This window comes from Amyelois transitella, chromosome 24 (genome assembly GCF_032362555.1).
Source record: "Amyelois transitella isolate CPQ chromosome 24, ilAmyTran1.1, whole genome shotgun sequence".
Taxonomy (NCBI): domain Eukaryota; kingdom Metazoa; phylum Arthropoda; class Insecta; order Lepidoptera; family Pyralidae; genus Amyelois; species Amyelois transitella.
In genome coordinates this window covers 4022775-4035813 of record NC_083527.1, presented here as the reverse complement: position 1 = coordinate 4035813, position 13039 = coordinate 4022775, and the positions used below count along the sequence as shown (strand labels likewise).

At 35.3% G+C, this 13039-nt stretch overlaps 3 protein-coding genes across 3 annotated transcripts; 2 read left to right on the top strand and 1 right to left on the bottom strand.

Annotated features, from left to right (window-relative positions):
* Positions 1–632: 632 nt before the first annotated feature.
* On the top strand, positions 633–5069 carry LOC106135972 (eukaryotic translation initiation factor 2 subunit 1). Its single transcript, XM_013336398.2, has 7 exons — positions 633–772; positions 857–1094; positions 1840–2068; positions 2554–2786; positions 3257–3372; positions 4067–4178; positions 4605–5069. Exons 2-7 carry the CDS (start codon positions 857–859, stop codon positions 4670–4672), a joined length of 996 nt encoding a protein of 331 aa, XP_013191852.1. The 5' UTR covers positions 633–772; the 3' UTR covers positions 4673–5069.
* A 347-nt stretch (positions 5070–5416) lies between these two features.
* Positions 5417–7344, bottom strand: LOC106135973 (probable phenylalanine--tRNA ligase, mitochondrial). The gene is made up of 3 exons (XM_013336400.2): positions 6654–7344; positions 5839–6483; positions 5417–5636 (listed from the first exon to the last, which is right to left on the bottom strand). Exons 1-3 carry the CDS (start codon positions 7158–7160, stop codon positions 5469–5471), a joined length of 1320 nt encoding a protein of 439 aa, XP_013191854.2. The 5' UTR covers positions 7161–7344; the 3' UTR covers positions 5417–5468.
* Positions 7345–7494: 150 nt separating this feature from the next.
* On the top strand, positions 7495–12846 carry LOC106135954 (endonuclease G, mitochondrial). Its single transcript, XM_013336377.2, has 6 exons — positions 7495–7847; positions 9124–9326; positions 10011–10134; positions 10740–10852; positions 11167–11347; positions 12449–12846. Exons 1-6 carry the CDS (start codon positions 7635–7637, stop codon positions 12542–12544), a joined length of 930 nt encoding a protein of 309 aa, XP_013191831.1. The 5' UTR covers positions 7495–7634; the 3' UTR covers positions 12545–12846.
* Positions 12847–13039: the final 193 nt, after the last annotated feature.

Sequence of the window (13039 nt, the reverse complement as noted above, 5' to 3'; positions counted from 1 at the left end):
AAATACAGATAAATACATAAAAATAACATATACTTAGGAAAGAGTAGAAAGATAATGAGACCTAACGAGATTTTTGAAACTATCAATAGTCTGGGCTTTCCTGATATCGACAGGGAGACTCTTAGTAGACTTTTACGACATAAATTGGACAGATAGGTACCTAGTTGTATTGATCATTTACCGATAACTTACTAATTATCCATTTTAAACTTTTATTAACATGAGCAACAAAACTGAAATTTCTTTTCACGTAATAAAATAAAACCATAATGTCAAAAAATACTTCCCTGTGAAGAAGATGGTTAGAGAAACGGAGTGTAAACTTCTTTTCGTCGTCTGTGCTGGCAACATAATGCTTACAATGCCACAAATTCGGATTCGGCACAAAAACGTCATTAAAAGGATAAGTTTTTGATGACATTACTTTTTTATAAAACTCGATGAACGATCATTTTTTGCTCGTTTGCTTGATTGTTTGATAAATAAATGAACAATCAACAGGTATTGTATTACCACGTTGATGTTCGTGCAGGGTAACTTGACGTGTGGGCAATCGTAACATCAGATGAGATAAATAACGCGTTTACAAAACAATTTCTACTACAATCTGGCGCTTTTTCAGGTCAAAAACTGCGATTACCGCTTTTTTATGGAATGGAGTTGGCAACAGTGGCCGTTGCTGTCGTCGAAAGTCAACGTGAACATTTTAGTTTTCTCATTTCGTTAAACTTGTAAAATAAAAGATTTATATAATTGAAATCTATTCAGCAAGGTGTATATTTAGTGAACTTCTAGTCACGCACAAATTTATACAATACAGTTTTAAAATTTATAGGTTATATTTCGCTTTTTGCAGATGCCTCTCTCCTGTCGATTTTACCAGGAGAAATATCCTGAAGTGGAGGATGTAGTGATGGTTAATGTGAGATCCATCGCCGAGATGGGCGCATACGTCCATCTGCTGGAATATAACAATATTGAGGGCATGATTTTGCTTTCTGAATTGTCCAGGCGTCGTATCAGATCCATCAATAAATTGATCAGAGTAGGCAAAACAGAGCCTGTTGTCGTTATAAGAGTGGACAAAGAAAAAGGTAATTTAATTTTGGAAGACTTTTCGATAACACATGAATAAAAAAAAATCTATGCTAGGTATCATAAATAAATTTAGAGTAAAGGATGATGAAACTGTTGTCAAATTGCTCCTTTATCATTTAGCTGTGTGGTTTCTGGTAGAGTACAATTGAAAAGTCTTCCTGTGCTTAGTGTAGAAGGCTACCAAAATACTAACACAAACACATTTTATCCCTTTCGAGTAGACATAGCTTATAGCACATAAAGACTGTAATGCCACATTCATCTGTATGGTGTAAATGGATGGAATTGATATTTAAATAGTGACAGCCCATCTCTTAAAAAAAATCCTAAGTTTGTTTACCACTAATAATGCTGCCACCAGCCAGCCAAGCTTTAAGACATAAGCAAAGCTTGGTATGTCTCAGTTTCCTTGCATTCCACCATTGAATACAGGGTATCCTCATATTGAAGACAAACATTTCTTATAATAAGAGTTTTTATATATTAAGTTTAGTTTGGCTCATAGGTTCGACAGGCAGAGAATGCCTTGTGGCATCAAGTCCACCTGCTGTACATTTTAAGTGCAAGTTTAAATAAATAAAAAATGCATACAATCACAAGGTTACATTGACATAGTTTGTTCTTATTTCCCTTTTCTATTTTATGGTAAGTAAGTTATCAGAAAAATATTCTTCTGATTTATCTATTAAAATACTTGATATTCATTTTGATAAGGTACCTAATGTTTATATAATTTTCCAGGTTACATAGACTTGTCAAAACGTCGTGTGTCAGCAGAAGACATAGACAAATGTACAGAGCGATATGCAAAAGCAAAGGCAGTGAACTCTATTCTCCGTCACGTTGCCGAGTTGCTGCATTACGAGAACTCTGAACAGTTGGAGGAACTCTACAAGAGGACTGCATGGTATTTTGAGGAGAAATACAAGAAGAAAGCTTCGGCTTATGACTTCTTCAAACAAGCAGCTGTGTAAGTGATTTATTTGTAATTATATAGATAGTAGATTAAGCCTGTGTCTCTTCTCAAGCTCTTACAAAAACCCTTCTTAACAGATATATTAATCAAAATAATTTTAGTAATGAACATTTTCAGTGGATGTATGTTGATTGATATTCATTTGGTAGCACTGTTGATCTTTTTAATTACAATTTCCGAGTGATCAAAAAATGGTGTCAGTCAATCAGGCAAACCTCAAGTCCGAGGAAAATGCATTCAAGTGGAATGGCCAGAAAAAAATGATATTTTTTATCACAGAATCACTGTTACAACTTAACAGCACTATATTTTACAATAAATACTCAAATAGACAAACATCCAAGACTCAGGCCAATCAAAATTGATTGTTTTCCATTATGCCCTGGCTGGGATTTGAATCCAGGACCTCCTGTGTCACAGAGCAGCACACTACTGCTGCAACACAGAGGCCGTCAATTAATTAAATATAAACATTTCAGTGATCCCTCAGTTCTCAATGAATGTGGTCTTGATGAGAAGACCAAGGAGGTGCTTCTAGCCAACATCAAGAGGAAACTCACGTCACAAGCGGTCAAGATCCGTGCGGATATAGAGTGCGCATGCTACGGATACGAAGGCATTGATGCAGTAAGGACGGCTTTGAAATCCGGACTCACTTTGTCCACAGCTGAAATGCCCATCAAAATTAATTTAATAGCACCACCTTTATATGGTAAGTATTTTTTTTTTAATTGTGATTCCTTTTTTTAAAAAAATTAAGGCTTTATGCTTATATGGTAAGTAAGTATTTTTTCTTAATTATTCATACTTACAAAAGTATAAGTGTGTTTGTTGGTATAACTTTCATGTCGAAATAACCACTCAACTCTCATCTCAACCAAAATCCTATTGCAAACATATAGTGTGGAGAAAGTCATGGTGTACTTGTCCGGGCGTAGCCTCGGCGAACGCTATTTTTAACTAAACACAAAAAAGGAGGAGCTTCAAAGTAACTACATTTACATTAAATATGAGTTATTTAATGTTAGTGGTTAAGATGCTTGAGTTCAAATCCAACTATTGGCAACTGAATTCATAATCACCCATCCAAAAAACACTGCTGTATCGTTGTCTGTATCGTATAAGCAAACCTATATGTATATACTTAATCTATGTTATTATTTAGATAATGATTCTTTGCAGTAATGACAACATCGACGCCCGAAAAAGCAGACGGCCTCAAAACTCTGCAGGACGCCATCGACAAAATTAAGGAGACGATCACGGCCGCGGGCGGCGTCTTCAACGTGCAAATGGCGGTAAGCGCTCATCACAAACATAAATCGAGCTCGATACCATCAGTCCCAAGTCTTTATTAATTTAATAAAGATTTTATTAATTTAATAAAGATTTGAGACTGAAATGCGTGTAATTTTATACTGTTTACTTCGAAGTTAGGAAGGCATCAATCAATATGTAAAATATTCGTTATAACTAAATATGAAATGAAACAAACTTTGATGAAGTAAGGTTAACTTGTATGTGGAAATTCCTATTAAACCAAACCAAATAATGATGAACGAGCCTCTGTGGCGAAATAGTAGTTTGTTAGCAAAAAATATTTTCTTATACATACACTAGCGACCCGGCTTCGCCCGGTTGCATTTCTTCACTCGGTATCATTTCTACCTTCCTCTTTGAAATCTATTCAAAAAACGTAAAGTAACCTAAAGTTTAAAAGATCAAAGCATAAGTAAAGTATATACAGTCAGACGCAGGAAGCGAATTTGCTTTATACTATGTAATGGTCCATATCATTAAGCCTAGCAAAAATATGCTGTCAGATATAAGTCAATACCAAAACCTCGACACAAATCTAGAATTAAAGCTAAATTAAAAAATTCCATGGGACTATTGGGAAAAAACTCACTTGACGTTCTCTATATGCTATCAATACAAAAAAATACGCACAAATGCAAGCACAATAAAAGTATACCTACTCTTATTTCACAGCCTAAAGTGGTGACCGCGACAGACGAGGCGGAGCTGGCGAGACAGATGGAGCGCGCGGAGGCCGAGAATGCCGAGGTCGCCGGGGACTCGGCGGAGGAAGACGAGGATCATGGTAAGGGGAACCTCACACACACAGGCTCTATGAATTAATTATAATTAAAAACCAGCCACATAGTGTACACACATACATGTTATCACGTCTATATCCCTTGCGGGGTAGACAGGCCCAAGTCTTAAAGACCGAAAAGCCACGTTCATGTACACTATTGGCCGTGTGGATCACAGTACTTGAGAATAGGACCACTCCATATTTTTGTTATGGATGTCGTAAGAGGCGATTAAGGAAAACGCTTATTAACATGGAATTTTACTTGTAGGCAATATGGGCTAGCAACCTGTCACTATTTGAATCTCATTTCCATCATTTACCCATACAGCTGAACATGGCCTCTCAGTTTTTCCAAGACTATTGACTGTGTCTTCCCCGCAAGGGATATAGACGTGATTGTATGTATGTGTAATTTCTTAATTTCACCAGGTATGGGCGATGCTGGTATGGATGAGGAGCCGCAACAGAACGGTGCTTCCGATGAGGACGACGACTGAACGCTCCGCTCGGGCCTGCGTCGCGGGGCACACGCGGGCGAGGGCGCGGGCACCGAACCTATTTCACATTTATTGAATTTTATATTGTATCAACATACATATATACCTAGCTGATATTAAAATATTTGTCAATGTTGCCGTATTTCATTTGTTTTAATATCAGCTATAATTAGTTTTTTTTTAAAGGAAGTTCTTGAGTGATTTTATCTTATAAAACATTCTAAGCTCAAAACTAACAGCACGATTTCTCCGTATTATTGACTTCGGACAAGATTCTCTGAATGCATGTTTGGTGCCCGCGCCCGACTCGCCTGTGGCTTAGCTAATAATCGATATAACCTAATGTAAAAGTATAACAGCCATGTTATTGCATCTATAATATACATTTTTATACAATGTCAGGTGTTTTAAATTTTTAATTGTTTATATTTCGTGTCATTACTTGACTTTCTTACTCCTGGATCTCGGTTACAGGCACCTGAATTAAACGCACATTCGGCACCCAAGTGAGTGTTGCCAAATGTGAAGATTTTCTTACGATAATTAATTGAAACAAATGACGATTAATTTTTCTTGAGTCCTACACCAGTTACAATATTAATCGATGCTTTTATGGTGAGGGAAAATTAAATATTTTATAAAGTAAATTGTTATTAACATTTTATTATTAAACATTTAACAAATTTTTCAATTATTATTATTGAAAAATTTGTTAAGTTACGGCAAGTAAAGCATTGAAAACAATAATAATTTAACTATTTATTTTATATTAGATATAAAAAAAACATCTCCATATCTATCTAATAACAACTTTGAACGCATCTGTGACTGCCTTCTCAATCTCCTTATGAACCGAGTTCACTTCCGCCTGTGTTAGAGTCCGCTCCAGATGTCTGTATACGATGCTGAAACAGACGCTATGCTTCTTTGACTTTGGATGTATAAATTTATCCTTCAATTTTACCTGAAAACAATTTTTTTTAAATAATTATTATGGATTTAGCTTTGAGTTTATTAGAAATGTTATTAGGAATATTCTTGTTTATCTCTTAATGTGAATGGGAATAAAAAATTCTCTGCCCCACCAAGCTGCATTGGTATGACAAGACTAATTAAAATATTGTTGGTCCTGCTATTATACTTAAAGCTTGTTTTGTAGATCTTACCTGTTCAATAATATCACCACCTACATCACGGACTAAATCATAGAAATCATTACTGTTAAATGTGTCAACAGTCAGATCCTCAGGCAGCCAGAAAGAGATGTCATTTACACACTGGGGATATGAAGAAACTGCTTTGTACGTAATCTTAGCATCAATATCTTTATTCTGAAACTGAGATGTGAATCCTGAATCTGTACTCCACATAAGTCTTATATCAGGTATCTTGTACAAAGCCATTGCTAGCCTCTCTAGTCCAAGTCCGAAAGCATATGCAATTCTATTATTTGGACCGGCATTGACTAAGATCTCATTTCTTACTATTCCGCAACCTAGGACTTCAAGCCAATTATTTTCATAGAATATTTCAAGCTCCCAAGATGGATGAGTAAATGGAAAATATGCTTCTACCCATCGGTATTTAATATTTTCCCCAAACAGTGCCTTCACCAAACCTATCAGATGATTTTTCAGTTGAGTTTCCATGAGTTTTGTTGCTTCTAAAGTATGGCATTTCTGTTTATTTGGGTCTGTTATTGTATTTGTGAAGTCAAAGGGATTATTTCTGTCGAATTCTGGCTCAAATATATCCAAGTCTGGTTGCTTTGGAAACAGCTCTTCTTTCGTTTGAGATCTTACTGCATCCAACTGAAATATAAGACACAATTACTTAATTAAATATGCTCAGAACTCATAACCGCCATGTTATTTTTGGTGTTAGTTTATTTTAACATATTAAGGTTGACTTGGAAATAATCCTCTACTTTATGGCTCTAATTTTATTTAAATCTGTTACTTTTAACAATACATTGATCTACCTGGTGGAATACAGGAAAGTGTGTGGAATCAATCTCATCCCTCCGATACACATCACCAATCATCAGAAAGTTGTCAAGTCCAGCTCTCAACAACTCACTTTGATGCGCCGTCATATGAGCGCGAAGTAGCACCCCCTTGTTTACATAGTAACAGTCAGATTTGGCTCTACTTGGATGGTCCAGCGGAATGAGCAAATCATCAAAATTTTGCTTGGTAGTCACTATAGGCTGCAAGTTGTCATATACACTAAAAGTTGGGTTACCTCTATGGGTAAACGAAGAATAGAAATACTTGATTATTCTTTGGCGAACTATGCTCAGTGGATTATCCTTCTTTAAATGTAAGTTTCGACCCAAATAAGATATTATTTTAGGAGTAACGTTTGTAAACTCATCAGAATCGAATTCTTTGTTGTTTATTCTGACTGTGGCTACAGTTTTAGCGGCTGTGCTGTATTTATGTGCCTGAAATACCGATGATAATATTCGATGTGTAAGAAGTTTCATGATGATTTTATTAAAAAATAAATCACCTGCAGGATAAATTAAATTCGTAATCTTTTCAACAGGTAAGTGTTACATATAGCTTCGTTGCATTTTCTTATTCATTATTTCTTGAAAAGCTGAAAGAGTTTTGAGACAAGTCGAAATTATATTCATAACCTCAAACAAGCTAAAAATATGACAATGACAAACGGACGTTATTTAAGTTTGCCCATTGACTGCCCTACAAAATAGAGTACATACTTATTTTTCTTTCCCCACTTTTTTGGAAAATCAACTCGTAGACCGTTGCGTTGCGGTTCAACTTTAATAAGGGTTGGTAACACTGGATCACGTCAAGATCAGCTGCATTTTGACATTTCACACATAACCTAAAATTGATACCCTGTAATAATTCTTAAAAATTGTACTTGTATGAAATACACTCGAATAAGTGACGCATTGTAGCACGAACATTAGTGCCTTATATTACTTACAATGTTTCGTAAGCGACTAGTGTATTTGGCGCAACTAAGTGCTGTGGGTCTGACCGGGTACTACGCGGGTCAGTTTAGTGAAAAATTTAAAAATGACGATGCTCAGACGGTGATGATTGATGGTAAAAGGGTCCAGAGTATGCCTGGCTTGCCTATCTTTGGTACGGTTTCAGCTGCGACTCCATTTAGTGATGTGGGTTCTACAAAGGACAGAGTAAGTTCATGGATAAACCTTTTAATTTGGGTTGTCTGTCTATTTAGCGTTGTTGGCTAAAAATGCAAGGTTGGAGCAGAGGAAATTATGGGAATTTTAACTTCTAAGTGATAATTTTTTGTACACATACTTAGATGCCTTTACTACAGGTCTGGTAGTGAAAAAAAAATTATGTGCGCCAGATGCTTCTCTTCCCATGCTAATTGTAAAAGTCAATCAAAGGAATAGCTAATGATTTGAGATTCTTCTTTTAGGCTAGCAACCTGTTACTTTTTGAATCTCAATTGTATCATTAACCCTAGAGCTGGCCATTCAGTCTTTACAAGACTGTTGGCTTGGCGGGATAGTTATCCCGTAATGGATAAAACATGATAAAATAAAAAATGAAAAATGTGTATAAATTGTAGTTTTGTTATCTCTATTAAATTGATATTAAAAAACAATAAGGTACATCTTGTTATCTATTTTGCCCTTAAACATGCTGACCAAATTCTTAAATATATAAGAAAAGTATTTCACATTATGTAAATATATTGATTTAAATTTGTAGACATATTTTGAATCATTATGTTTACACAGATGAAATTAAGATAAATAATGAGGTTTTTGTTTGAATAGCTGAAAACATCTTTAGCATGGTATGTTTACTTGCAAAAGACCATGAATATGTCTGCATGGATAATTACCTTACACATTATATTAAGTGACATATTTGTAGCAAAGCTTTAATATTAACCCCATGGTTTGCATCAAGCCAAGTACTGTTCCCCAGGAAAGGGAATGGTACTTGGCATACCATTTAAAAAAAAATTATTATTTGAATTTAAATTTAACCATAACAATGTATTATTCTCTTGTTCACATTTCTTATCTAAGTTTGGATAATTATGAAGTTAAAGAAAATGCTGCAGTACAGTTTGTTACCGCTTCTTCTGCACTGACACTTATAATGCAGCAGTGAACTTAGTTTTAAGTAATTTATTTGATGTCAACCAATGTTGTGCAACCAAAAGATATGACAATTATTAAGTGATGTTTAAAATGTCCCATAAAAATAAATAAATATTTTGAATTTAAATTAGAGCATGGCTCACACTGACCACATTTTATTAGTGGATTAGTCAGGCAAATATAGAGAATATAAGACTGCCATACTAAGTAAATTCAAATTCAATTAATCATCGATGTTTAGTGATCAATTAATCACACGGATTTTTACGGCGAACGAAGCTACAGGCAACTAGTTTTAAATAAAAAATATTGCGTTACCTTTCAGGTATCACAGATTATGAAGTATGGCTTCCCTAGCTTAGACAATATCCGTTCATACGACGACTTCGTTTTGTCGTACGACCGTCGCAACAGAGTCCCGAACTGGGTCTTTGAGCATATCACTAAACTGCATGTCACCAAGAATGACCAGGTCGACCGGAGTAAATGTGAATTCAAACCTGATGAGAGTATACATCCGTTCTTTAGGTAAGCTCCCATTTTTTTTATTCTGGCATATTTCCTGATAATGTCTTCTTCGGGTAGGAGCTCAGTTAGTCATTTAACTAGTTTAGTCAGTTAATAACCAAAATAAATTCACACCTGTCCTGCTTAACCTGTACCTGTTATTAACAAGAAAACTTGACCAAACTAGGATCATAGTAAGGTAATATCTAGTGGAGTTCCCTTAGTTAATTTCCTTAGTTGTTTCTTATGATCTCTAAACATTAATACTTCCGAGAACCCTGTAATAGTTATTAGTATTCATTATAAAGTTTATAAGTTAACTCGTGCACCACTTGCTGGCCTATTCCCCATTAAGTTTTGTCCATGTTTAATGATTACCTGGAAGATTTCGCTTTTAGTCATCAGGACGTGGCCTGAAATGTTATATTTACATGTGAATTTACTGTAATTTCTTATGGTGCATTATAGAAGCCAAACAGCTGAATGTGGCCTTTCAGACTTTTGATGACTGTTGGCTCTGTCTACCTCACAGGGGATATAGACGTAATAACATGTTATGTTATATTTATGCGTTATAGAGTTATTGTATTGTAAAGCCGCGACACTCACAGACTTGAACCTTCGAGAGGTTCGGGGGATTTCTTTAAAATTCATCACGCTTGCTACTTTCATAAGTATTTTAGAAGGCATCCTTGCATGTTTCAGATCGCAAAACACCGACTACAAAGGGTCAGGATTTGACCGCGGTCACATGGCGGCGGCGGGTAACCACCGCATCGCGCAGAAACACGTCGAGCAAACGTTCTACCTCACCAATATGGCGCCACAGGTGCGGTATCCTACCGGCTGCGCCAATTTAGCTTAGCCTTTCGTCGCTACTAGTAAAAGTTATAACGGGCAGGTTCTAGAATGACGAATGCGACCCAAATTGATTAGACTATTAAATTTCGACGTCCTAAATGATTAAGGAACTAATTTAGACAAGTGGAATAACATTTTAGTAGCTACCTAAATCTATTGTGCCAATAAGCTATTAATCACATGACTTTTATATACTAACAATGATGAGTCATGATCAGCGTATACCTACCTTATAAAGCTCTTGTATTGTTTGTTCATAAAAATTACCATGTAAATAGTATGTTCCAAGATCAGTCACAGCTCATAAAGAAACTGTTGTTACATTGCCAGTGTGAATGTGCTTATATGGTGTTTAGTCATAAATTGTATTTTTTTTTTTTGCAATTGTGCCGTGTGATTCCCGGCACCAATATAAAAAGAATAGGACCACTCTTTCTCATGAATGTCGTATAAGGCACTAAGGGTATTTTCATTTCTATCAATAAGCCTATCAGACTTTCAAGACTGCTGGCTCTGTCTACACCGCAAGTATATAGACGCGATCATATGAATGAATGAATAGATTCTTTGCAGGTCGGCGAGGGTTTCAACAGACACGCTTGGAACAGACTTGAAAAGCACGTGAGGAAGCTTACCAAGGTGTATGATGATGTGTACTGCTGTACTGGACCTTTATATTTGCCCAGGTAGGTACATTTACAACTGAATGTCTAGAGCTCTTTTTATTTTTAACCCTTCAATGAGAAAAAGAAAGGGGTGTTATAAGACACCTGCTTTATGAGTGTTTCTGCGTGGAGGTCATGGAGTTCTGGATATTATCTGATCACTAATTAATTTTCATTAAAGTAGATAGCCTGGACAAATGCCAGAAAATTCTTGAAGAGGGGCTTACGAATTTAATTATTAATATTGCTTACATATTATTGAAGTAACAGTAACTATTTGATTAGTTGGTATTTTCACGCTAACAAAGATTGATTAATCAACACCGTTGTTCTAGAAAGGAAGCTGATGGCAAATCCTATGTGAAGTATCAAGTGCTAGGAGCTAACACTGTGGCCGTGCCGACACATTTCTACAAGGTGGTGGTGGGGCAGGCCTCCGACGGCAGCCTGGACATGGAGGCCTACGTGATGCCCAACCAGAGGATACCGGACGAAACGCCTGTATCTTCATTCATGGTAAGTACATATACAGGGTGACATTTAAAACAACTGCATCCTTTTAAACATAGACTATATCCATGCTTCTGAGCCGTTTGAGCCTATATTTATTTAAATTAAACGTCATCATTTTCACAATTAAAAAACCCTCAAAAACTACGTCACACGCTTTATTTAAGACCAATACTACAAAAAGAAATTAATACTAAACATGTAAATAAATGTCTGAAAAATAAATTATTTTTCTAGTATCAAGATCAAGTACAGAGTTGTCGAGATCACTCAGCTGAATGAATTGTGTCGTTGACCTCTGAATCTTACGCGTCGCTTTTCCGCCGGCCGGGGTGATATGACGTATTTAGGATCGTGGATTTTGATTCTTTTATTTTTTTTTCGTACTTTCTGAAATATGAACTGATATTTTTCTATTAACGTTTTTAAATATCTTTTAGATGAGTACACTTAACAGTTAAATTTATGCAGTTGAATTAAAAGTCACTCTGTATAGGCCGTCAAACTAAAGTATCTAATGGTTAAGTGTATTTGGTAGATTTGGAGTGTGTATAATGAGCCCCACGCTCAAAGTTAATATTGGCAGTAAAATAGGGAGGTCCCGGGTTCGAAACCCGGCCAGGCCGTGATGAGAAACGAGTTTCTAATTTGCCTGGGTCTTGGATGTTTATCTATATAAGTATTTATTATACAATTTAGTACCTATCATTGAGTAAGTTTCTCGTATCAAAAGTTTCGTACTTACTCAATCTGTGAAATTTCTCCAGTAATTATATTTATAAAAAAATATTATAGCTGATCCAGCAATTCGGGGAGAAGAAAAAAAGATACTTTATCCGAGTATAAGTCCATCAAGTTAAACGTGACTTAGTCTTTAGACTATAAACTGTCTACCCCGTAAACAACTTAATACGTGGTGTTTGTATGTATGTGTATATAATTTTAATAAAATTAAAATATTTAAATTTTACTTTGTGGCGAATATACTAACAAAATACTATACCGATTTAGTTGGAATTTGTTACAAAGATATACTTAAACTTTGAGTAACATAATCTAGGCATAGTGTTTTAACATACATATAATCTCATTTGTTTCCCTTTTCAGGTGGCACCGGAAGTGATTGAAAGAGCAGCCGGTCTTTTATTCTTTGACAAAATCCATAGGAGCAAACTAAATAGAATTAACGGGAAGAAAGTATAAATATTGATAGATCTTCTTCATTCAAGCCGGTTACAAAGACTATTGACAAAAGAGAGTTATATAGTTTTAATCCCTGACCATAAAAAGACGTTATGATATGACACTCGTCATCAAAAAATAATGGTATTCTAGTCTCCCGTTAGAAAAACCAGACAGTAGGTAATCAGCATGTTTATTCCATATTTTGTTTTTGTGTTTGTGTATAGTTTTATATTGAATAGATCTTCCGTTATTTGTATAAGTATGTTAATATAAATTTGTGCGTGAGCAACGTATGTATATAATAATATATTTGCATTTTACTTGGTTGTTTTATTGTGATGTTCAAATTATGTTAGCGTTTTTTTTGTTACGCCTTAGTATAATATAGGTAGGCACTTTGGATAGCATAATTTATTATAACAGCGGAAACGACTTGCATACTATTTTCACTTACTTACTTTCACTTTTTCAATATTTTGTTTATAATGTTAATGAAGTTAAGATATGAGATTA